The sequence below is a fragment of the Salminus brasiliensis genome, chromosome 7 (genome assembly GCF_030463535.1).
Source record: "Salminus brasiliensis chromosome 7, fSalBra1.hap2, whole genome shotgun sequence".
Classification (NCBI taxonomy): Eukaryota; Metazoa; Chordata; class Actinopteri; order Characiformes; family Bryconidae; genus Salminus; species Salminus brasiliensis.
The window spans coordinates 22,564,742-22,591,675 of NC_132884.1; the positions used below are offsets into that span (position 1 = coordinate 22,564,742).

General features: G+C 38.6%; 2 protein-coding genes across 4 annotated transcripts in view; both read right to left on the reverse strand.

Annotated features, from left to right (window-relative positions):
* Nucleotides 1-26,934, reverse strand: part of tmem131 (transmembrane protein 131) — a 389,736-nt gene that overhangs the window by 117,515 nt on the left and 245,287 nt on the right. The window lies entirely within an intron of this gene.
* The window catches only part of pex5la (peroxisomal biogenesis factor 5-like a), a 90,753-nt gene that overhangs the window by 13,579 nt on the left and 50,240 nt on the right, over nucleotides 1-26,934 (reverse strand). For 2 of the 3 annotated variants that reach the window (XM_072684156.1, XM_072684154.1), the window contains 6 exons: nucleotides 19,475-19,586; nucleotides 15,287-15,481; nucleotides 15,056-15,176; nucleotides 14,800-14,893; nucleotides 13,262-13,291; nucleotides 9,433-9,528 (listed from right to left, as the gene is read on the reverse strand). In XM_072684156.1, the coding sequence (XP_072540257.1) occupies nucleotides 9,433-9,528; nucleotides 13,262-13,291; nucleotides 14,800-14,893; nucleotides 15,056-15,176; nucleotides 15,287-15,481; nucleotides 19,475-19,586 (648 nt within the window). The remainder of the gene's footprint in view (nucleotides 1-9,432; nucleotides 9,529-13,261; nucleotides 13,292-14,799; nucleotides 14,894-15,055; nucleotides 15,177-15,286; nucleotides 15,482-19,474; nucleotides 19,587-26,934) is intronic. The other variant, XM_072684155.1, reaches the window with a different exon arrangement.

Here is a 26,934-nt window from a genome sequence, read left to right on the forward strand (position 1 = left end):
AGTCTGGTAGTAGAAAAACTGCTTCTTCTTCAGATTATGTGATTTTTTTATTCACAGGACAGGAAAGAAGAAGTCTCACCATTCACTCGCAACAGCACAAACCAATATGATAGTAAGCTATTTTTAGTGATAAAGTTGATTATGCAAAGTAGCAAATACTTACCTACCTACATAATTACCTACTTAATAATAATTACCTACATAATTGTATCTTTATCTAACTATGCTGTATATAGGGTTCAAAATACTATGCAGATGTTAATAATGAACTGTTATCAGTATCAAATGACCCATCCCCAGGACAAGTTCTGAAAACTGCTGTGACTTGTGAATGTTGAGTAATTCTTCAAGTTATAACACATTTGATGAGATGTTATTCTGTTCGGTGCTGTCCTTTATGTTGTGAGGATAATTGCTCCTTTATGCTTTGTGATGGGTGCAGCTTTGCTAAGTGTTCAATTACTATAATTGGAAGACCCCTAGTCAGCTCCCGCGCACTGGCATTCCAACTAGTCAAAGGTCCAAGTTGAAAGCTCATTATCTCCCCCATCCTAGAAGTGATTCTCTGGCTACATCTTCCTGGAGGTTGTAATGGGAGGTTAAGAACATCCTTAGCAACACGACACATCTGAGGTAAAGTGAGAGTGGAGCAAGTGTGCTGCTTTCATTTCAGTGACATTTCAGAACTGCCCTTTGTTTAGAAATGATGACAAGTCCAGTGCTGTGCAGTTCTTAAGTCGTTTTTTTTTTTCCAAAAAAGAAAGAAGGAAACAGGCCCTGTCCTGTAAGTTAATGATCAATCAATGTATGCAAGTTACTGAGACGTGATATATAAAAGTGAAACCTGACGCTTTGAGTGCACAACATGTAGCCACACTTCAAGACATTGCAAAAAGCCTTGATTTACACATACAGTACAATCACAATCAGTGGAATTCCACATTAAAGAAATTACTAAAAAATATTCACTAAAACCATTATGTTGTTAATTGACTAATATTTGAGTGTCCAGCACCACAAATATTTGGATTGTGATCATATGTGCTTGTGTCAAATGTTTCCTCAACACCATCTCAATGGATTTAAAATGAAGCAATCAAAATGTGGCTGAAGTGCAGATTTTCAGCTTTATTTAGCTAAATTACCTCCCTTGAGATGCTTTCCCAGGCCTTTACTGCAATCACCTTCCCCCGCTGCTTGTTTGTGTGTCTTCTGCTTTCAGTTTTGTCTTCAGTAAGTGAAAAGCTGCTCATTTGGGTTGAGGTCAGGTGACTGACATTTAAGAACATTTGTTTTCTTTGCCCTAAAAAGCTCTTGCATTGCTTTCACTGTTCATTTTGGGTCATTATCCATTTGAATTCAGAAGTGCTGTCCTATCAGGTTTGCAGCATTTGACTGAAAATGAGCAAAATGTAGAACTATGTACACTTCAGGGCGTTTTGTGCTATCTCTGCATCAATAAACACCAGTGATCCAGTGGCAGCCACAAAAGGCCTTGCCATAACAGTACCTCCACTATGTTTGACAGATAATGTGGTGAGTTTCGTATTGAGAACTCTTTCTTTCCTTCTCCATTCTCAAGCTAGTCTTAGTTTTTTAGATTATTTAGACAGAACAGCCTCAATAATTGTATCCCCATTGTATGTACTGAACTAGGAACACAATCTTTTAGGTATGCTGGTTTATTTAATAGAATTTGCGTCAGGAAATTTTTAAACTAAAGAAACTGTCATTTACTTATTGATGTGGAAGCCAGCAAAACTGTGTAAGTGTTTAAAATAACTCATACCCCTTCTTCCAATTATCTGTAATGTTCGAACTAATAGGAAAAAAAGGGCACAAATAATAACAAAGGACGTTTGTAAGTAGCTTTGTAAAAAGCTGCTTTTTACTCTGACCCTAAAGGGTTAACCATGGTAAAACTTTTGTAACCCACAGGCTCTCATGGCTTATTGCTTTATTACAGTTAAAGCTTTTTTCTGCAGTTGTACATTACTTTGACTCGTCCACAAATCCACAAGCCCTGAAAAATATCCCATATCACTCACTAACCGCTAGAAATCTGTTCTTGCAGAAAGTAACAAACCAAGACTAAGGCATCAAATAAAGATATATGGGGTCACTAAGAAGGAAAAAATGTGAAGCCAATACAGCATCTGTCAGTTAAGACAGATATCACTTTAAAAGAGCTCTTTCTCCAACTGGCTGGTGGGTCTGCTGATAAGAGAATGCGAGATACAGCTGTATATGTGCAATAAAGCCTAACATTCTGCCAGGAAATCAGCTGCCCGTGACAGAGGGCTTAACCAAGTGCTGTGGCCTCCGCTGGGCAAGAGGGCTCGGCCTGCACCCTCTCTAGCTGTGTGACGAACGATCAAGGCTATAGGGGCTGACTGGGGTGAGAGACTACCTTCCAATTAGTCACTGTTTTTAACACAAACTGTGCTAGAGATCACCACCCGGAGCCCCTCCTGTCCACTGAGACATGGCATGAGCTGAGTGTTCTGTTATTAAGTTATTTCCAGATAGAGCTGTTATGGTCTATGGCCCTCGCAGTGTACGTTTTTGGGGGGGAAATGGTCACAATCCATGATTCCATGATTCGTATGGGGTAGATCAAGCATAATTTCACCAAGAGGACTGCATTCTAATGCTAGGACCCAAGTTAGAATTTTAGTGATTCAGTAAAGTCTCAACTATACATGGCTTAGGGTGTAATAACTTACACTATGTCAAAATGTTTGTGAACACCCCTTCTACTGAATGCATTTAGCTACTTTAAGTCGAACTCACTGATGACACAGATGTGCAAATGCAGCCGCACAGCTTGTCTAGTTTCTGTTGAGAAGTACTGGCAAAAGAATAGGATTTTCTGGAGCAGAGAAGCACGAACCTATTGGCACCATGCCCAATGCCAGGCTTGAGCTAGAGGTGTATAAAGCTCACCCAGCATTGAGCTGCGGTGCAGTGAAACTGTGATCTCAGGAATGATGGTTGATGCTCCACCCAATACTTTTGGGATGAGGTGGGGAGGTGATCATCCAACATGCTGACCTCACTAACGCTTTTGTCACTGAATGCAATCAAATCCTCACAGCAATGCTCCATACTCTTGTAGAAACTCTTGTACTTGACCTCAAATGCATTGTGTTCACTATGTGGACATCAAATGTAAAATACTAACCAGTGATAGGACTGATACCTGGCCTCACCTATCAAACATAAGTTCCCTGGTCGTTAAGTCAGCGGCCCATGAGATAACTTTAAAATGTTTTGTAAAATGCAGTCTTTGCCTTTGTTACTTTCTTCTAAGAGTTTGTATAGTGAACTGTGCCTGTTTCAACTGAGAGGGAAGCAGCGGAAAAAAAGAATAAATCAAGCATAACAGATGACTGGCGTCTGGAGTTTGTCTGGTTGAAAGCTTATTCTGCGCCACAGACATAAAAGTGTGCCTTAAATTAAACTGCTTTAATGTTTTGCAGTCTAATATTTATATTAAGAATAAAGCAGCCTCTGACTAAGGAATACATTTATAAATTGTGGAACACCGTCACTTCAGACAGATGTATTCAGCTCATAATTAAATTCACAGAGATCAAGGGTCACTTCATGACTGGAATTACAAAAGGCTCTGAGACAGACAAGAGGCAGACAATTAAAAGTGTGTGAGTATGACATTCAGTGATAATTATTCTACTGAGGCTTGTTTTTTTAACTTCAGTATGAGTAAAGAAAGAAACAGGCAAAATCAAGGTATAGTACTGAGAGACCTTGACAGAACTGAATAAGAGATTAAAGTATAAGAAGCCTATTTTCTTCAGTTTTTCACAACTGAAATGGTAATACTTGTCCTTATGTTTTATGCAACGAGATTATTTTAATGTCAGTTTCAGGGGCTGTAAATGGATGTGTAATGCAGTATATTCACCATGCTTGTATATATTATGTAGCAAAGAAAGTATACACAGCTAAATGAAGCAATCACAACTCATATAAGTCGTCATTTAGCTTATTTAAATCACTTCAGAAAATCTACAGAGATTTTTAAAGTGCACATGATTGCATGTATAATTATATCTATGCATATAATACGTTTGTGGAGTCATCACTACTGAAAAGAAGTAATTATACAACTTTTATGTGGATTTAAACAATCTGGGATGTTTGAAAGCCAGGCATTGCATCTCAAAGGCTGACATTTATAGTTTTAGCAACAAAGCATAATTGATGAGATCTGCAGTTTGCCGTCGATTTAAAAAATGTGCTCCGTTTGCTGCACAGATTGCAGGTCGGAGGGAAAATGCAAACAAAATCAGTTTTAGCTGTAATCAGGAAAACAGATGAGGTGAAATGCTGCTTCGCAGCGGTTGCTTTCAAAGGGAAATGAGCAGCAATTTTTTAACCCGGCTTGGTTTTAGAGTGCACCGCGGTCAACTTCTCATCTAAGCAAAGCAATTGACAAACTGTCAAACGCCCAGTGGTAGAAGGAACTCCTGCGGTGAAAAAGCAATGCCTGTCATTCTGTATCAGCTAAAGTCATGTTTGATAATAGAGGGAAAGCAATTTCATTGACATTAAGGTGAAATGTGCACTGTTACAGGTAAGGACCCTATCAAGCCTTAACCTTGTTTCCGTGATCTGCATATTAACAAGTATCTTATAATTTTATAGCAATTATTTCTTATGCATGTCTCACTGACAAAAACACAAAATGAAACGTAATTGCTGTGTCTACAGAAAATACATCCCATATTTAGAGTTGTTTCCTGCAGATGATTAATTCACTTAATTTCACTCTTTTAATTTCACAGTCTAATGCAAAAGTTTGCCCAGCCCTGGTAAAACGACACGTGTAATTGATTTCTTAAGTGTGAAGTACAACAAATCCTTAACGCAAACAAACATAAAAATTTACATTTTAGACACAACTCTAGTTTATGTTCTACATTTTACATATTGAAAAAAAAACATAATACATAAATGTCCCATTACTTTTGCACATGCCACATTCATTTTGTTTTTAAACATTAAATAGTAATTATGCTTTTGTATATGCAGAAATTTGTCTATGTAAAGGATGTGAACTTATATACACTACATCAAATAAATCAAAAACGTATGGCAATGTGGCATAAGATTATTATTCCTCCATTTTAATGTGCTTCCCTAGAAGTAGCAGCCCCTGGCTTTCAGGTAGTGAATAGGTAACAAATAGGTTGGGTTACTCGTTCATTTGCAAATAAGTTTACATAGTACTTTAATTATGGAGGTTTAGGGAAATACTCACTAATTAGCAAATAAAGAAGTAGTTAACAAAGTACTAATTACAAAGCATTACAAAGATTTTGGGAAACTCCCTCCAGTCCTAATAACCTTTAGCACTTGAGCATTTTCAGGTACTGTCCAATTAGTATTCTCAGAACACCTGAACACATTAAAAGACAGTTTTTTCAGTTTTGTTTAAGTGGAACCAAATGGTGAGTCTTGGATTAGTCTGTGCATTGCTAATAGCACAGTTGAGCAGAACAGCCCACCTCAGTGTTAACCTGCTTCTCGTCTCCTGGCGCTACTACCTGATCCTAATGAGAGCAGCATGCCTTAATTTGCACATTGGCTTTTGGACATCCCAGAAGGGCCTGGTGGGGTCAACGCTCTCCCTCGGTGGTCTATTTTGCAGGGTCCACTCAAATTAACCATGAGGAGAGCATGTCACAAGCTCCTCCACTCTTCATAACAATTTCAGCACACTAACAAAAGCCTGTATAGACCTAAAGCTGCGAGAAGGTAAAACACAATGACCATGTGAGACAAGCATGTACTTCACTGTATGCTTATTAAAGGCAATTGGGTTGCTATGCAAACTATGCCTCATGATCACTGCTTTTTATATGCCAGCATACATGGAATAGTAACTCAAACCTGGCAAGTGAGGAAGCTAAAGCCTGGGAAGCAAGCAGGCTTCTCTCCAACATCCTCTCTCTTTCGAAAAACAAACCGGACTAACTAAGACTAGATCCAACCACACATCAGAGGGGAAACTCAAAGAAAAGTGCCTTGGATTAAAGCTAATCTTGGGGAAGCAAGCAGGTATTTGTGCTGGACTAAAATCCCACACAATGTCTTTAGCTAGCTGACAGCACACCACGCTGAAAGGACACTGAACAGACAGCAACACTATCCGTCAAGACAAAATGTCTTGTAAACCAGCCTTAAAGCAAAATAACAGTGTTTTTAATGGACATCTGAGCATTTCTGTCCAAAACAAAGTCACATGCTTACATAGCACTTACTAACATAGAATATTCAAAAAATGCATTTTTTTGCTTATTTAACTTTGCCCCACGGTGTACTAAGTATGTGTCCATCATCTGCAATGTTACTAAAATGTATGGGCATAGTAAAATGGATCAGGGACATTTTGTGTGCCACTGTGTTTTCATTTGCAAAAAAAGAGCAAGTGGGCAGGTGTACGCACACATTCAGAATGGAATTAAGAATGCTAAAGTCCTATTAATGATTAGTTTAAACAAGTTAACAATAAAAGCCTGCTATTTTGTAAAGTACAGCATACTCAGATTCCATTCCTATTCATATGTTTCCAGTTTGTTCTTTACATTTAAAAAATGTGTCAGGAGCATTTAGTAGTCACTTAAAAAGCAGAAATAGCTGCTTTTTGCACTGGCATTAACCAGAACCTTCTCCTTGTCAAGCTGTAACTGGACAGCCTGGAGCTTTACCGCTACTCTGTTTTACTGTCTGAGCTATTCCTTAGTTCCAGACAGCCCACAATTAGGCAAATGTAATGGATGGGAAACTAGCCCGCATGCCATGAAAGTAGCCTTCTAGACAACCGCGCTCAGCACCGGATCCTTAATTAGGACAAATGTATGCAGATAGGAAGCTGCCCAGAATGCCTGGGGGAGGTCAGAGAAGTATCCAAAGGTATGAGTTTTAAAATGCAGACGGGAGTAATCAATCAATCCTCCTCTTGCTCCCTTGTGCCCCTGGGTAGTATTACTTATCGGAAAGCCTGCCCATCCTCAGAGGCAGCGCCCCACCCACTCAGCTTCAGCAAATCCTGCCTGGAGGGCACCACAGAGACATGACGTCAGCAGGCACTTTGGAGAGATTCCCGAGATAATCTGAGAATACTGGCTGGAATGTTCCTTTCCTCAGCACTCCTCTCACTTTTGCATCTCCTTCCTTTGTCTCCTCTATTATTCATTTGCTTTCACATATCACCCATGTTTGTAGCCCTCCAGCACTCTGAGACTGCAACACATGTAATACAATAGCCAATGGCTCTCTTACAACACCCGGAGCAGAAAAGATCTACGCAAGACGAGAGCATCAAGTGTGTCTGGTGTGGTGATAAACAACAGCTTAGGTCAGCTTTGGTTTCGATTTCATATCCAATGCAAACTCCGGCCTGTTCATGTTCTACATCATGCTAAAAATCAATAGAGACATAGGTGGCTCTGTATGCACTGCAGGTTGTTGAGTGATCATTTGCAGTCATCTCTAAAGATGGATTTTCTAGTTCATAACACTAGGAAATTATACCACCATGTTTTCCCCTAACAGCTATGCAAGATATCTGTCATTATTGTTTCTGACACGGCGCACGGTTATGATGATTACTGGAGCTGAACAGCTAGTGTTTAGCAGCGTGGTCTCCAGGCGAATGAGCCCTTATCTGATTACTGTAACTACTATACCTGCTGCCATCTGATCCCGCAAGTCTGCAGCAGAAATTACTGACCTATTTACCTCACCTTTGTGCAGTGGAAAACCGTTTTTTATGGGGGTTGACAAGTCCGTGAAGAAAACACTTAAATTAGACAAGAGTGGGCCCAGTTTTCATCATATTCTACATGTGAAAAAAACAGTGTAAGGCTGAAGCACTGCGGGACAAATTATTATTTACTCTTACATTTATGACATTTGGCTAATGCTCTTATTCAGAGTGATAACACAGCTGCACCCATTCAAATAAAGGAGCTTCAAATGGTTCTTTAAGTTATGCCATAGAAGAACCTCTTATGGTTCCATAAACAACCATGTTTGTAATAATAAAGTGTGAGTGTGAAGAAGCCTTTAAAAGTCTAAAGAACCGTCACTCTACTCACACATCTCTATAACAAACTAGGTTCTTTATGGAACCTAAAGTGGGTCTTCTATGGCATCGATTAAATTTTTATATGATAAAAATCATATTTTTAAGATCTAGGCAAATGTAACTTTAATAGTCTTGACCAAGGACAGTTACTGATGTAGTGTGGTGTGTCTGTCTGGGCAACTGAGTCTTAGTCTGCCACAGGGAGATAGGTGTTGTTAGATAAGCTATGCCTACATATCACCATACTACAATATCATTGGAAATAGTAGTCCTGGTACTGGAAATAGATGAAGTGACTACCTCAAGAGCTATTCAACAAATATTGTGTAATGTGAAGTGGAACCAGGAAGCCAGAGATTAGCTGTGCTTGAAATTGGGCCACTTCACTACTATCAGCAGGCCAATATTGAGCTCCCACAAATAAATCAGTAGCCAATATTTAGTAACATTCTAAAATGTTTTCCTTTATAGAGAACATTAAGCTGAATGTTACCACCAGCTCACTTCCAGTCTGAACTGGTAAACATGAAATTGCATGGGAAAAACATATCATAAGAAAATAATTAAGTAACAAACCGCTAATTAACAGGAAACCAACAAAAAAGCTTGAAATACTTGGAAGTCCAGACTGCTGTGTTATGTTATTTACAGTATTCACTACAGTATACACTCTGTGACACTGTTTTTTTCTGTTTAAGAGGTCAACATGTATGAATTATGGCTTTTTATAACTTGCAACAGTCGGTCACTGTTTAAGTTAATGCTGCATTTTTATGATAGCAAGCTGAACCACTTCCTCCACCAGAATCTGACCACACTGGGGCTGTGTTCCTAAGTTCTTAAGTCCAGGGGCTGTATTCACAACCCATCTCAGACATAAAAGTGCTGAGGGGTTTTGACTACATGATTTTTTAATTTAGCTAAAGTAGTTGGTTACCATACCACATAAACAATCTGACTTGTAGTCAAATGGCTTATCTGCAGACGGACAGAGTATGGCTGTGTATCAGTGGTGTGATGTGTCAGTGGTGCAGTATGAGTTTACAAGTACGTTTCTTCCATAGAGCAGCCATTATAGTGTAGTGTGAGTTGACTGACTATCCTCTTCAAAGAAATGCTGCATAAATCTTCAAACTAAACAACACCGCCACAGTAGGAGTGCACTGGATTTTCTCCACTACATTTTCCGACACCACTTCCAAATGACTCCCAAAATAGAAAACAGGAACACTAAAGAGTGAACAGGGCAGAGCGTCAGGCATAGCTATTGAGATTCTTCACAGTCGTGTTGTGTATTCGAAATCATCGCTTACTTCCACGGCTGCTTTAGCCCGCTCAAACTCCTCCTCCAGGGACTGGTTTCTGGACAGGAGTGCGCTGCCCCACCGTTGGTCTTTGCTCAGTCGGCCCTGTCAGACACACATAGACACAAACACACACACGCATGCAGCACGAGTGAGAGATCGGGCGGCACAACCATCTCTTCAGCCCCCCTGACAGGGGAAAAATCCTGCCCTTGCAAACCTCTGATGCCAGCAGCAAAGGGATGTGCTACCATCAGCAGCTCACGCCTACACATTCCTCTCTAAAGCTCTCCACTGTGCTCACACACCTACCCTAGTCTCCCCCCCCCATCTTAGCCATTCACCCTGTTTCATGACGGCCCTGGACCGACATGCCATCGTCAGCAAACGCTCCTTTGCACATTCCTGTCTATGTGCGTATCTGAATATTGCATGGCTGCAGACATTTGGTCAGAACATTCATTTACATCTGCAAAAAATAAAGCCAAGACGGTTTTGGAAGGGTACAAGGGTACCAGGGTAGGCATGCTATATATGCAGCAAAGCAACTCATTTCATAAACTGTGAACAACGCTTCAGTGACAACCCTCTGGTTAACTGCCGAATCTTTATCTGTGCCTACTTTTACCCTGAGGTGAAATAAAAGACCTCAGACTCCCTGTTGAACACTCTAGCAAAATGAGTTCTATGTAGTGCTGAAAAACAACAGAGGAACCCTTTTGGTGCTATATAAAAACACCTATAAAAGATTTTCCACTAGTGCAAAGAATTATTTAACCAGTTTAAGAACCATTTAAGCATGAAAACATTGTCATGACTCTTTTAAAAGTGACAGTGCCACAAAGGATTTTTTGCACTATGCCATAGAAGAATCATTTTAGTTTCCATAAGGAACCATTTGTGAAAGAAAGGTGTGAAGAACCTTTGAATTAGTGAAAACCTTAACATCAACTACTTTAAACATTAACTTTTTTTTTTTTTTTTTTACAAAAAAAACAAACAAAAAAAAAGCTATTGTATTGTATTTGTATCAATTTTATGGCAATTTTCCAATAACCCTCTGTAGCATCTTTATTTTTATTAATTTTAGGATTGTATACAGAAGTATTGCCTTTACCAAAAAACAACCCTTTGAAGAACTCCTTGTAGACTACAATAATCTACAATGTTTTTCTATTTTGAGACCAATAAAGATAATGAAATCTTGAGTATCAGCTATCATTTGATGTATTTAGGTTGGGACACTTGGTTCAAACAACATAGAATTGTATTGAATAAACTGTGGTATGTTACAATCAACCCCACATATGGGATAAGTTCCATGGATTGTTCAGTAGTAGCAGGGTACAATTTATATTATATTTATTTATTCCTTTATTCATATCACATTTTCATCTGTACCGGCCATAAATTCAGTATTTTCTTAAAAAAACAAACAAACATGATGCACTTTATTTAACAGGGCCATCTAAACAGTAGCCAACAAAAAATAATATTTAACGTATATAACACCTATAACCAACATATCAGCAACAGTGCTTTGATGAATAGGTCGAAGATACAGATAGCTACTACTGTGACCACATGATCTGCTTTGCTGCACTTTATTTTATGATGCACTAAAAGCAGTTCTGTGATTTCAGGCTAGATTTGTTACAGAATCAAAAGGGTTATATTCTTTCTTCCCTCGATCTCCCTGTTGAAATGCAGTGATACAACTAACAAAAGTAGTGAGAAAAATCAATATCCCACCATATACATTCAAAATAGTTACAAAATTGTACTATAAGGTAAATGTTCCATACAAAAAAAACATTTACTATATTGAACAAACATATTTCCTATATATTTTATATATCTATATTTTCTACTTTAATTTTTTTCAGTTCAGTTTCAGTCTGATTTAAAATACATCTAACTTTACTGCATTTACTCTTTTGCTTCAGTTTACCAAGCTTTTCATTGACAGTTACAACAGTTACGTTTTTACAGTTACTGGCCCCACTTAAGTTGCATGACTTTTTTAAAAGCAGTAGGACCTGTAAACAATGTTTACATTTTTATTTGTAAGTTTGCGTACTATATTAGGTTATACTTCCCTGAAATAAATTACAGCCTTTCAAAAGCAAACTTCTACCTACCAGAATTCAGAAATCTTTATAAGTAAGTCTCACTGATACAGTGAATAAGGAGCACAGGAGGGGGTGCCTGGCACCTGGCTCATTGGATATTCATCTATCACCAGGGTTACAGCATTAAATGGATTTCACACAGGAAGTTATAATGGAGGCCTCAGAACAGACAATCAGTCTTGCTTCAGTACGCTGTAACCCTAGCCTGTGTCCTGATGACTAATGTGCTCCATCAAACACTGAGTCAGTGCAACAATTACCTTTAACATTGCACTTTCCATTTCTATGGTCACTCAATGTTTAGAGCTCAGTTGAGCACAATTTTAATTGATGTTGGCAACAGCTGTGCAAACGGCTGGCTACTCACGACAGGCCCTCCAGGGTCTACAGGTCCAATTCAAAGTTATGTTTCTGTTCTGTTGTATATGTTTGTTCATCTATCTTTTCAATAGATCGACATGTACAGCAAATCTTATGTTTTATTTAGCTTCAGTTGCAATGACTGCATATCAAATTATTTAGACCACCATACCATTCTATGTAGATTCTAATAATCCTCAGAAAGAGTATAATGTAGATGTAATTTCATGAGAATTATTTCTTATCAGTAGGGAATCCTTCAGAGAAGGCCCAGTAACTTATAGAAATGAATTAGAAAATATATATCTATAATTTGTTAGTTATTTTTCAGTCAACAGAATGATTCATGTTTTTAAAACATTGCAATATAGACCTATAAGCAGCTGTTTAAGTTTGGAAGTCCCAGATACATCACAGTGCATTTATATTAGCTTAGATAGAAACTTAGTTAGAAACTACTAACTACAAACTGCTAGAATGCAATAGGGGAGCTGCTAGCATAATTAGTAATTGTTAGCATAATTGTAGAAGTGTGTGTGTTTCATTTTGTTGTTTTATTCATTTATTTATTTTACATATTTGAGTTTTCAACTTTTGGCCATGACTGAAGCCCTAACAAATTATGTTCAAAATGCAGAATCTTAACCTTCAATTAATGCAACAATTTGAATTATTGAGTTTTGTTTTGCGTGAGAAAAAAAAAAAATTTTTGTCCATGTACATGTAATTTCTCATGCACTAATCAATGTAAATAACCATGCAATTGTGTCATTACATTTACATAGCATAACGAGAGTAATAACTTTCTGGCAAGATGACCAAACGCTTTGGTTGTCTTCTCTGATGATGATCTTTCATTGCTGAGAAAAATACAAATAATCTGCCTCATATTCTTTATTTTCATTACTATCTCAATCTCATATCTGCTCTTCAACATAATAGTGAACGTGTGGCGTGTACTTTACCTGCAGTAGTTGATACCTTATACTGTAATAAGCACAGTGAAGGACTGCTGAATAATTTATAAGCTATCAATCTAATAACAGAAGATACTGTAGCAACAGAAAGAGAAGCCCAGCAGACCTGCATGCTCCACTGAGGACAGAAGCGCGTAACATTTGTACCCTGTAGCACCACAAGTTAAATAAAAGTAAAATCCCAGGATTCCTCAGAAACTGAGACATGCTGGTAAAAAGCACAGTTTCAGCTTCTAATTTTTTTATTAGTAACCACTTTGGTGTGGCTCATTTTTAATAAAAAGAATGGATTCAGTGGTGATGCTGTTTGCATGGTGCAAATGCATAGACCATTCAGCATGTCATTCAAAAAAGCATAGAGAGGCTTACATGTCTTCCACTAATATACTGCTTGTTGAGCTGAAATGAAAGAATTCTAAGGGTTAGCAAAGACATTTACAGCATATATGGAGGTACAGGCGTTGACAGTACGATGCGACACTTAAAGCTCAAATGGAGCTCAGATTGTTAAGCAGTTTGGCATGCAATTTATAACATTAGACTAAAATGCAGCATTTACTAAAAAGAGATGGGCAGTGCAAGTTATTGTGTTTTCCAGTTGAATTTGCTACACACACAGCATAAGGCAATGTAACTTCAAATAAGTCCAACCTGAAATGATAAAGTAACCTGATTACAGAACATTGTTTGAGTTAACTCATATTTAGTCATCATGTTTAGTCAGACATTCTCACATTTTTCAGTTCTGCATCTCAGTTTGGCCAATTGTACATTTTAATAGGGGTCAACTCAAAAACATCAGTAAATGAGCTGCAGCTAAAATATTATATGGGCAAAAGTATTGGGGCGCCTGCTAATTCATTGTTTCTTTCTGAATCAATTCATAGGAGTAACTGTCTCTACTGTTACTCAGCTGTGAGGATTTGACTGCATTCAGCACCAAGGTCAAGATGTTGGATGATTAACACACCTTATCTCATATTTCCCAACTCAACCCAAAAGTATTGAATGGAGCACCATCATTCCAGAGAACACAGCTCCACTGCTCCACAGCTCAATGCTGGGAGGCTTTATACCCCTCTAGCCCATGCCAGGAATTAGGCACAATGCCAATAGTCCTACGTTTAGTGTAATCCTATTCTTTACATAGACTAGAGTGTGTGCATTTGCACATCGGTGTCAGCAATGTGTGCAACTTAAAGTAGCTGAATGCACTCATTAGAAGGGATGTCCACAAACATTTGGACATATGGTGTATATTGTAAGATTTTTAGTCTGTTTTCTCTCCCCCTCAGTTTATTCTCATTTGTAGTTTTGGACTAGGCCATCCTGTTCTGAACATGGAGGCCTGTAGTGTCGATGATGTTTGAATTTATAATCTCCTGTCTCCTTCCAAGCAGGCAGTTCGACAGTTACACCTCTCTAGATCTGTGAGGCCTGCTGTACCCACTGTGTCCAAGAAAGAATGGAAAGATGATTTTACTCAGAACTGTTGATGTAGTGTAATTTCACAGCTCTGAAGTGGCACAGCAGTCTAAATGTCTGCTCATCAGGTGTGAGATGATAGCAGAAGTTAAATCCCAGTAATGGCTCGGTGCTCTGGGGACACTGTGTAGAGGGGTTCTAACCTACCAGTCAGAACAACCAGTAAACAAATTGAGTGTTTAAGCAATTTCAGCTGCTGCTCATTTACTAATGTAATGCAGAAGTGAGTTAAGATTTGTGTTTAAGTCAATGTTTAATAAAACATTAGTTTATTATTAGATTATGGTTTTGGCCCATTTTACCCACCTCTGTGCATTAATGTGAAAATCTTTAATATGAGTAGAGCAGGACTGTAGTGATTCTAAATGATGTTGCATAAGCAACGACAATACTGAGAACATGTGGGATGTAAATGAGCTTACTTGAGTGGCAGGGGACGTCTCTGTTTCCACCTTATAGTTTACTTCTAATGAGTTCTTAGTGGTAGTTTCAGTTTGTATTTTGCCATCGATGGACCTATGAGCATATCAGAAAGGACAAATTAGTAATGCGTTCATTTATGTTGTTATGAATGCTATGGTATTAAAGGATGGTATTAAATGGTATGGTAATTAAAGGTATGATATTAAAGATCCTAATGGGAACATTTTCTGATCATGTGGAAGAGAAAAGGCTTACCACACAAACTCTCCGGAAATTTTTGAGGACCGTCTTCTCTCCAGCTTCCATTTCCTGCTACCAGTTCTCTCTGGATGGAGATTGAGCTCCTCCCATTTTTCCAGTGGAGAAGGGATAGTTACTGTGAACAATCAGTAAGATAAAGTTATAAGACAGAACAGGACTGTTCATCATTTCAAAGTTAAGAAAGGTGAAGGAAAGTGCTTTTCATATTCTAGAAGGGCCATGTACCTGAATCCAGACAGTCTTTCACAGGTGTGCGAGAGCGGGGAGTGCTCTGTTCAATGTCCACCTGGATCAGCTCTGTTTCATCCGGTTTCTTCCTGTGTGGCGTGCTCCTGCCGGACACAGGGCTCTTTCTGTCTTTACTGTTCCTCCTCTCCCCAGGCTCACTCAGGTCCAGCAGGTCCAGCGAAGAGGACAGTACTGTAGATGTGGGGAGATATGAATATGGTAAAGTGGTTCCAGAAGTGTAGGATGACCTCATTTGCTCAGTATGGGTCCCATTCTGACCCCAAATGTCAAATAGAGAAAGAGTGCACTCATCTTCTCCTTCTCGGATTAGTGATACTCTGATGTGATGTGACAAACCTGCTGCTACACTGAGAATTGGGCGGCAAGGAAGGTGGGTGGTTGGGGGCTTATGTTAAAACTTCAGAACATCTCTTGCTTTTCCACATTAACTTCTACTTGATAGCTCAGTGAAACATGCAGAGAAATCTAAGTTTTATATTAATAGATTTTTAGATTTAATTCTAAATTGAGTTTGGCAAAAGGTTGTTGTTGTCCTTAGAAAGAGACCTTAGAAAAGGTGCAGATTCAAACCTGTTCTCTAAATGTAATTTATCATGTAACTGCAAGATTCCATGACTTGCTATAACTATAGAGTGATTGGAATCAAGACACTGTGGATTCATTTTGTGAATTACAAAAGGAAAAGGCTATGTTTGGCAGTTAGAATACATACACAGAAACCATGTATCAATGAGGGCTGTCAAATAATTCAAAATATTGAATAGTGTTTTATTAACATTAATTTGTGCAGTTCATATTCAGAATGTATGTATTATTTTCCATAATTTAATACCATATACATACATAAATGTCTTGGTTTTAACCCAGGGTTCACATGAACCTGAACACTCCCACAGGTTGTATAACAGCAGTATACATTACATAAGCAGCAGTTGTAGTCTGGATCTATGGTTAGTACAAGGAACAACCTTGCATTAAACCTGCATGAACAATGCTACAAAAAATGTGACATTAACAGTGTGTCACTTTGACCTCACTAGTATAAATATTCATTTGAGAACTGTAAAACAAAAAGGTATTTTGAATTTGGCACAGCGGACCCGTGGACAGAAAGGAGCAGGAATTCACAAGTTGTTCTGTGCTTTGTGTTGTTGCTCTGGGCTCTCACCAACAAGTGGCCACTGTCATCAGAAAACAGCAGGTGGAAGTGGCACCCAGGAGGCTAAAGAATACATTATTTTTGATTTTTACTTGTTTTCCTGCAGCAAAACAACAGGGGTTCAAAAGGCATGTAACGGCCGATCACTATTAAGACTGATTTGATCCAAACATACTGTCAACTTCACAAACCTTCACATTCCTTGGCTATTCCAAATCCCCATCAACTTGTCAAAATGTATATCCCACCTTCATTTGTAACACGGTTAACATAGATCGCTGTTTTATTATTTATGACAGACTTCCTTCTGCATTTCTGTTCTTATAATTCAAGGGCACAACCATCCGTGATTAAATCCTTTATATGGGGGCCCACATCCTTGTTATCCTGCTGACACACAGTTATCACCATCACAAAGACAAAAACAGCAATGTTCATACTTTTCTGTGTCAATTTGGGAGTAAGAAAAACTTACCCCAAACATCCAACCGGTCCTGACATGCTTAAACAGACAGTCTAACAAAGTATGCAGAGAAACATATGGACATATGAAAACATATAATATTAATATATTCTCAAGTAAAGCCTGTATAGTTAGTAATGGGTCCCATTGAAGTGCTACAGAGAAGCATTCCCATCACCCTCCCTCTGCTATCCTTTTTAATAAGAATTTATTATAACTCTGTCTGCAATACTAAAAAAGTAACTTCAGGAACATTTTTGCCATTGTTAACCAAGCCGATATAGAATGTGTGTGATTTTTAAATTATTTAGTCAATATATCCATTTGTTTTTGATGATAACTGGCTTAGTAACAGCATAGAAAATTTTGCGTTTGACTTTGTTCATGCTTGGTCAACCGGCTTGGTCCGGCTGGTCATGCTGGTCAATCAGCATGATCAAGCTTGGGCTGACTGGCTGTTTAGCCTGGTCAGGTTAATGATGCCCTGAAAAACACTGTACTGAACAGTTGACGCTGGTTAACCGGCGTAACCAGCTTGAGCTGCCCAACCTATTTTTTAACAGGGTAGACAGGTAATTTTTTATTTTGGTTATTTTCCTTTAAGAGGGTTTCTAAAGTTTAGCCCCAGTAGTGATATAGCCAGGGGGCTTCTGATGCCACAGTAAGGAAAGCTAGCCCAAGAGAATGGCCAGACCTAGCACTGAAGCAACTTTTAATGTGGGAGTCATCACTTACAGCCAATTTGTGCTGGAAAAAATGTATGTAAAGAGTGGAAAGCAGCTCAACAATTCTTACAGCACACAGATCAATAGCCAACTCCTTATTTCATTATTTGTATAACAAGCTAAAAGTGTCTTCTTTTCTTTAGAGGAAGCTTAGTGACACTATAACACCTTTTATTTGCACTGAATGCCACCCAATCATTTGTGAGCCCCACTAATCCTTCAGTTCAGAGATATCTCCTAGTAATTAACAGACGGCTGTTTTATTACAAACAGAATGAAGGATCTTCCGAATGTAATCTTTAGGTAATTAGAATCCTGATATTTAAGCACTCTCCAAACGGCGTACACAATTAAAGACTAACAGAAACACTCTCCCAGGGTGGGTTTGGAGTGTTCTGTGTGAGGGGGAAGCCAGAATGCATGCACAATAAAGCCAGCTTTAGTTCTCCAGTCTCTTATTGTGCTTGAAATAATGAGTCTGTCTTAAAGAGCTCTCAGATGTCTAGTACTGCAGCATCTGTTACATTAGCCATATATTTGACTGCTTAAATTATACATTGCTAATTAGTGCAAAGTGCGAAAACATCTGCCTGAGAGAAATTATGTGGGAACCTATCTTATATTTGTTCAGTAGTCCACTGCCAGTGTTGCATTTTGCCAATTTTGCAATGGCTTTCTTACTGCCAATCGACCTGTCAAACCTTCAGCTCCAAGTCTTTTGTCATGGTTGAAACTGAGACCTGGTCAAGCATTAAGCTGTGCTACAAGGTGTTTTCTTGTGAGCTGCCCATCACACAAGCTGTTGACTCTCAGAAACTTGTCTTCTGTTGATTTGAGTCTGTCAGAGCTCTTCCTGTACAGTTTTTTTCTTCTTCAGTTTTGATGGTGCAGGAAACTGTACTCACACTGTAATTTGTCATTACTTTAAAGAAAAGACCTACACTATAGTTATAATGGTCTATGTGTCTTCTCTTGTTAAGTGTCTTTTTTCTAAGACATTATGAAAGCAATCCAGACATGTAATGGTGTCTAAATACTGTGGTAGAGAGTACAGTAACACAGTCTGTTCAAACACAGCTCAAACCAAGGACTTGAATATTGTAAATTTTTTGCATCAGTTGTCAAAGATTAATTTGATTAAGATTAATCATTGCTACAGACCAGCTGTAAGTTGTTAACCAACGGCTTGTTACCTAAAAGGCATCTCTTTTTTCATCAAAAGCCCTGGAAGTTTACTGTTTGCCTTTGTGCCATTTAAAGTTTTTTGCAAGAAAATTGGTGTTACACTTAATTTACATTCCATAAATTATGGAAGGGCAGTGGTGGGTCAGTTGGTAGAGCACTGGCTTATTGGTGACAGGGTTGTGGGTTTGATACCAGGGTTCCCCAAGCTACCACTGTTGGGCCCTTGAGCAAAGCCCTTGACCCTCTCTGCTCCCCAGGTGGTGCAGTCATGGCTACCCACCGCTTCGGTCATGTGTGCACACCATATCTCTGTGTGTGCACAGATGGGTTAAAAGCCAGTGTCCAACACAAACTAAAGCACAAGCTATGATAATTAAACCATAAACTTCAGTTCTTTGCCCGCAAATGAATTTAATTCATAGCAGTTACTACATAATTGATAATAATGAATAAACAGTATGTACTGAATCATAAGGGATCAAGAGGATTAAGGGTTATGTTAAGTTAAGTTATGGGGTGAGTTATACTCCTGTTTCATCTAGAGTGAACACCTTGTTTGTGGTTGGTAACCACATATTCATAGGGAGGGGATGAGTGTCAGACATTTAGGGGAAGGATGCCAGCACTATTACCTGCTGTGTTGGAGGTAACTGGACGGACAGCTCCATCACACTTGGTCTCGCATAGGAAGTCGTCGATGGAGGGGCTTAGCAAGGGACGGCTCTCTTGTTGCTCGTTCACCAGCTGAAAAACGAAGTGAAATATTCCACTGAGATGTAGGTAAATGCATCTGCCATCCTGTCCGCCCACATTCAGTGAGGAGTCAAGCTGGACCCTTAGTGCAATGACAGGCTTGGCTTTGATTTGTCAGTGATGATTCCCAGGCTGGCTCTGCTCTATTTACAGAACTACGACTCCCATTCTCACCCCCCTGGCCCTGGACGGCTACCGTGTCTCTAGCCTAAAGGCGCCTCTTGATCTGACTTTTTTATTAGAGGAAAAACATGAAGGTTTTAATACCATGGTATCTACTGTTGTGGATTCAGCCTTCAGTTCAAGGTACTCTTGTCAGCATACCTTTGAGGCAAAGCTGCGACAATCCTATCAGATTATTCTCTTTTTCACTCTGACAGAGGGAAAATGAAACAGCTCGGTAGGGATAGCCTTGCCGTTTCTGTGCATGCGTGTAATACGTGGGTAATTAAGATGAAATTCAATTCCTGACCTGATAGAGCCCCCCTGCGTTTCCCTAATCCCTGATCTTACACGTGTGTGTGTATATCAGAGAGTGCACTTGTCCTTCAGGGAGACTGGTGGCGCAGAATTGAGAAAACACATCAATCATCATCCAGCTCTCATGGTGCTCATTCAGCCGTGCTGGACTAAAGCGGGGAAAGCACTTTGTGTGCTCGCTGCATGCGTGCAGTGCTGGTGCTTCCTCAACTGTAATTGCCTCTCCATCAGAGATTGTTTATGTGGGGTTGTACAGTTGGAGAAAAGTATCCGTCTCCAGTGCTAAATCTGTGTCCTTTATGTAGATTGCTCTTTCTGTCATTTCCTCAGTAGATCTTTTAATATAAAAAAACACTCTAGTAGAACAGATTTAGCTGTGTTTGCATGATGCTGAAAGACCACATAAGTCAAAGGATGCCTTCAACATTTATTTCTACTAAACAGATCAGGCCATTAAACTCTTTAAGTCTGTTTGTAGTGGTCTCTTTGAAAGGCAGTAGCACAACCTTCTTGATTTCATAAAAAAAGGAATTCTGGCATAAAACTATTAGCTTCATATTAAATAAATATGACTAAAATCAAAGCTGTTATATTGTAACATTGGCCTTATCTTCTTAACATAGTCTACTTTTAAAGTTTAATATTAAACAATACATTTTCACCTGACAAAAACTTTAGAGCCCAAAAGAAATATTCTTGATAAGCTGTCAAAGTTTGAGAAAGTCTTCTGGTACCTAGGAAATTCAGGGTTAATCTCCGTCCAGACAAGAAACATAATACAAGAAGACGACAAGGTCCTACACCTAACAACTAGGGTTACACATAGGGCCCTGCCCATTCCCTTCCCCTATTTTCTACTCACATACTACATCTCAAGCTATATTAGGTAGGCACCTCTTTTCCTACACAGCAATTTGCAGCAATTTTGCTTATCTGTGTCAGTAACTGTAGAAAACATGGACAGAGCTGCCAAAAGTGAAGCCACCGCAGGTCTAGCGCCTCTGCTTGTTGATTGCAGTATTTCATATTTGACGAAGCAGCCCATTTTCCATCTCCAGTGTCTAATTCCAATAGTTTTCTCTGTGCTAATATCAGCATATTGTTTCTATTTTCCTCCAGAAATGAAATGAAGAGAAGAAATGAAGTGGCTGACAGCCTTGGTTGAAAGAGACCATCTAGAGAACCCGCATTGTGCAGGTCTCCCTGAGTAGGGGTGCCTGTCTTTGCTTCTGGTCTCTGTTGTGCAGTCTCTGGTTGCAAATCTGACAACATGGCTGACAAAGTTTTGGCTTCATTTTGTTTTCTACAGTGATTGATTTGTGTCATCAGCTCAAAAAGGCAGCCACACTTTAAAATTATTTTTTTTAATAACATTACACTATATGTTTTGTTACAAAGTGTATTTGTAAAACTTAAATCTAAAAGCAAGAACATGCTATATAAAATATTCATTGGGTGAGGAGATGGGGAGTTATTTTGTATGAAGAGACAGAATCATACCATTAGAAATGGTCATTTGAATGCACAAATCAGATTTTGTGTTAATATTTTGAGTTATTATTTTGAATCTCTATCACATAATCTGCAATTGAATTCTGAAATGAAGCTGAATTTAACGTTTGCAGAAGAGCAACATCTAAAAATGATTTTTAAGGTTTTGCTGAATACGATTTCAGTTTTTCTATTAATTCCCTTTTTCAGAGTCTCTAGCAGACTAAAGCAGACTGACAGACTTGTCAAAACCAGTTTCTGGAGTTTTTGGAACTGTCTTCAGCATCATTCATATAACTAATCCAGTGCTGGAAGCCAGAAACCAATTGACTAAACCAATTGCTTAAACAAGTGGAATCCTGGTGTGCTCCCGTTGGGATAGGAATTAAAACTGGCAGCAACACAGGCTCTTTTTTGGATAAGGCTGGTGATCCTGCAGGTGTGTTCAGAGTTTGACAATGTTTGCCAGCTAGACCCCTGAACATTCTTTTGAAAGTAATCTGAAATCTGAAAATGTGAATTAATAATAATAATAAAATAATGCTTTTAAGATATTAAATTTCAGATCAATCATACATCAACAGCCTTAAAAATCAGTTTCAGATTTTATGTTGCTCTACTACAATATGGAGAAAGGGTTTTACAAGATCACACACTTTCCAAACACAGCCAAAATGGAACTCAGGTTCATAATTAACATGTTTTCAACCAGACAGTTAAAAAGTTACTTTCTAGATTGTTTTTATTTATTAAGACAAAATAATCATTTACTCTCCTTATACTGCTGTATGACTAAATAATGCTCATATGTTAGTTATGATAGTATACATTTGTATAGACGTTCTTAGTAAGTAATGCGCTAAATTGGCTACTACACAATCATATAGTCGTGGCAGTAATTACCCGTGCCTCTTGTGGCGCATCTAAAAAGGTTCTTCACATACACACATCGAAATTAGCAGAATGGTTCTTCAAAGGAGAATTTGTTAAAAGGTTCTTTGGAGAACCAAAAGGGGCTACCCAAAAATTATTTAGGATAACAAACGTGGTTCTTTATGGAACTACCCCAAAAAATCATTTTTGGTAACATTTTCTGATCCTGTGAGGAACTTTGATCCTGTGAGAAACTGCTTAATTGGAGATCTGTGAAGATTTTGAAATGTATTTAGTTATTCTGAATTGATTTTAAATAAATCGGACCTCATTAAAATGTCAGCCATACGTTCTGACTCTGACTGTCTGATGTCAAAAGATGAATGTTTTTGCATCCTCATTTCTGACAAAAAGTTTGGAAGCCAAAAGGAATATTCATGAGGAGCGGACGCGAAGTGTTGAAAGTTGGAGAAACGTGGTTATTGTGGTTCCTCCAGAACGATGAGGCAGCAGAGTTAATTGGGTTGCAGGAATGACTGGGGGAGTGCTGGTGTCAGAAGGTAGAGTTAGCTCTTTGCTGAGCAGAATGCCTGATGTTACCCGAGCTGAACCCCTGCTGTTGGAGAGGAAGGAGTGGAGATGTTTTGATATACAAGCTGTGTGTGTAAGCGCTACTGGGCTAGACGTGAAACAAATTATGTAATACAAGCAGTACTGCACAGGTATATGAAACAAGGATCTCCCCAAACAAACTTTTTAACTGGATGGCTCTGTTCATGTGGAAGCCTTTCCGAGTACCACGCTATGTTGCGTAATGGCAGAGAAGCAGGACTGCAGCAAGATCAGTCCGGATGTTTTAAATGGACTCGGAGTCTGCCAGTCTCATTAAAAATAAAGCACAACTTCCTCCTTTGTAATTGTCAGTGAAATATAGATCTTAATGAAAAAGAAAAAAAGAATGTTTCGAAAAAGTCTTTTAGGCCCCTGCCAGTTAATTAGATCATTTCCCCCATGTATTCAATTAAAGCAATTCTGCACTTTTGGCACAAATATAAAAGGACTGCTGACATTAATGGGAATTATTAAGGGGACAGACCCATCCTCGTAATTAAACCAAAATGACTCCTAGCCACATTGCAGCCTAGTGCCATTAGTGCTGAGGACACAGAGGAACAAACAGCTACGCTCTCAGCTCAGTCTGAATTATTCATGGTAAGAACATCTTGGCAAAATACTGTTATTTGCTTGTGGCTCATTGTAACACCAGGTGGGAACTGTAATCTGCAGGGCGCACAAGTGGTTTGCAATCCATCCACAAAACAGTAGATGATTTGCTGACTTGTGCAGTCCTGCATGGAACTAAAAGTAAAGCTAGTTTTCCCAAATTACTCTCCACTGATTCTAGATATATACAGTACTGTGCAAGTTTTTGACATATATTAAAAAGAATAAGCATGAAAAAGATTCTTAGTAAAAGTGCTACCATATATAAATACTACAATAAATACAAAGGCCACTAATGCAGAAAAGTAGTGGTTTTATGTCAATATGTTCACTAAAGCACCTCCAAAGAGCTCCTTATGTGAGCCAAGTATTATTTACAGTTATCATTCAACATCCAGTTTGGTAAATCAGTGCTTAATGACGTTAAATCAGGTGACTTGATGATGAATTTTTTTTTTTTTTACAAATCCACACGCTGGCTGGGGGCGTGCATGAGAAATCTGGAAGCAAGTTTTGTTCTTTAATTTAGCTCGCAAGATCTAAACTACTTTCTTTAAAATGTCTTACTTTTTAAGGTATATGTTTACTTGCATGTTTTAGTGTGATCTGGTGCTTTTGGTGAGATAAAGGATTAAACAATGTGGTTAGGTGCCTAAAACCTCTGCACAGGACTGTATCTATATATAAGGTCTGTATATATCATTATTACATTATAAAAATGACATCAGAAGAAAGGTTTTGGTGCATTTTCTGGGTAACAACTGTTCCTCTAAATGCTGACATATTCCATATTCTATGTCCATTCAAAATACTCCATATTTTGCCATATTACCCAGTCCAAGGCACTGCTTAGTAAAAATGCTTACACAAGCCACAATAAATCATAAACTCTAATGCACTATAACGTCAAGTAATTAAAATTAAAAACAAACTGTAGTCAAGAGATTACAAACTAATTCCCCAAGTGCACTTAGTAATGAGACTGATATATGGTTACATATGAACCATTACTAGGAAGATTCCCAAAGTGAAATCCATGATATTCAGCCAAGGTTTGGGTGTCAAGGTCATCTTCTTTAGTATTTAATTAGGATGGGCCTATTAGTAAAGTATAAAATCTTCTCCTTTGGGATTTGTGCAGAAATTTGCTTTTGATGTCCTGTTCTGACATGGCTCTTCAAAGCTCTTACAGTAACTGCCTTGTGGGCCTTGTGTAAGTAACGATGCTGCTCACCCTTACCACACATCACAAATGCTATCTGGAAGAGACAACCCACTCAATTTCCTATGTTGCATGACAACAACAACAACAAAATATTGTTAGCTGCTGTTCTCACAGCAATTACAGAAACATGTCCTGATTCAAGATGGATTTTCCCGAGTTAAGGTTAGCCTCTGTTCTGCTGTTGCCCCTGGGCGAAATAACTAGATCGTTTTGTACCTTTTCGCTTCGATTCTCTGCAAAGTGCCCTGTCCCTTTGTTTACGACAGCCGGAGGGCAAATTCAGAATTATGTAATGGAAAACTTCAGCTAATTGCGCCGCTTGGGCACGACTCCTGGTGCGATCCCTTAGATATTGTTGTCAAGGGAAACCAGAAGCAGTTAAGCTGGCAGGAGTCTTCAGGGGCAGAGCCAGGGAGGCAGCGCATGTGAGAGGTTCACGAGCCAATTATTACAGTGCTTCAGATAACAGCATGAATTTATCATTGCTGTGCATAACTACTGTATTTCAGGAGATGGGACATTCATAAAAAGCAATCGGCTCTAAATTTAAGGCGTAAATTGGGCTTATGCTCCACATGAAATGGTTTTATCATATCGTTGTCCTAACAAAACCATCTATCTCCAAAAGTAGGCAAACATTCTTAACCTTTAATGGACGTCAATGTAACACATTTCTATTCTGGAGCATTTCTACCGGTCCATTCATCATGAAATGTTCATTCAATATTAAGGACGTGTTGTTCAAAATAAATGGCTTTGATAGGACACAAACACTATGAGGCTTTTTGACAGTTCTGAACTATATATATATATATATATATATATATATATATATATATATAGCGAGAAATTATGGCCCTTTCTAACAGTACTTTCATGTGGTTTCAACTTGTTATCAAATGGTCATTCCGATAACCAGCTGTTGTGTAATTGGTTCAGACTGGATTGGTTTAGACTAGACATGGTCAGACTAGACTAGGTTAACCGTGACCGATCGAGTTGTACATCTCCTGACTCCTGAATCTGCCTCCTGTATGCCGGATTTCTAACAATATATATATATATATGCACTCACTGAGTACTTTATTACTGTACTAAAACTGGGGAGGCCCACCAGCTTTGCTCCTTTGTGGCATGGATTCCACAAGATGTTTGAAGCATTCCTTTAAGATTCTGGTCCATGTTGGCATTACAGCATTATGCAATTCTAGCTGATTTCTAAGGAGCACTTTTAAGCTGTGAATCTCCCATTCTACCACATCTCGAAGGTAGACCACTGGAAAGAGCACAATTTTCACCATTCTGATGGTTGATGTGACATTACCTAAAAATGTTGCCCTTTATATGTGTTTTATGTATTTTATGCACTAAACAGCTGCTACATGCTTGGCTGACTAGATAACCAAACCTCGAGAACTTTGGGGAAATAAACTACAGTTAATTTGAATGTCTTAGACCTTCACAGTAACTATATCACTGGTAAACCTCTCATGGCCTCTCATTTACTTGTGCTCATGGCCAGTCTGCACACATTATTATCTATACAAGGTTATCCAATGACATACAAATTGCAAAGTACTGCTTATGTATTACCACCTAATTGTTAACCCTGTGTAAAATTCATTTTCTTCCAGATTTTGGAAGTCTGCGGCCATACGGTGGGGACATGGGAATTAAGTACTTGCTGCCACATAAACTTTGCTCACAATCTCTCTCTTTTCACTGTGGTTGATTTTATTTGTTTGTGTGTTTAAGTGTTTGCTTCACTGTTTATCTGTGAATACAGTAAAATAAATATCTGATTTTGTCATATGACATTAATATGATGATCAGAGTTGCACCATAGTCCAATGTTAGACCAATGTTAAGGTTGACACCCCAGCTGTGTTTTGACCCTCTTTCAGAAAAATACTGCCCTCAACAGAGATGATAACTACAGAAGCTTTAATGCCACGAATATGACCATACTGACCTGAGAAAGGTCTTCTGACACCAATGTGGGTCTGCATTATACCGGAATGATCTAAACAGGAACTGTCCTGTGTG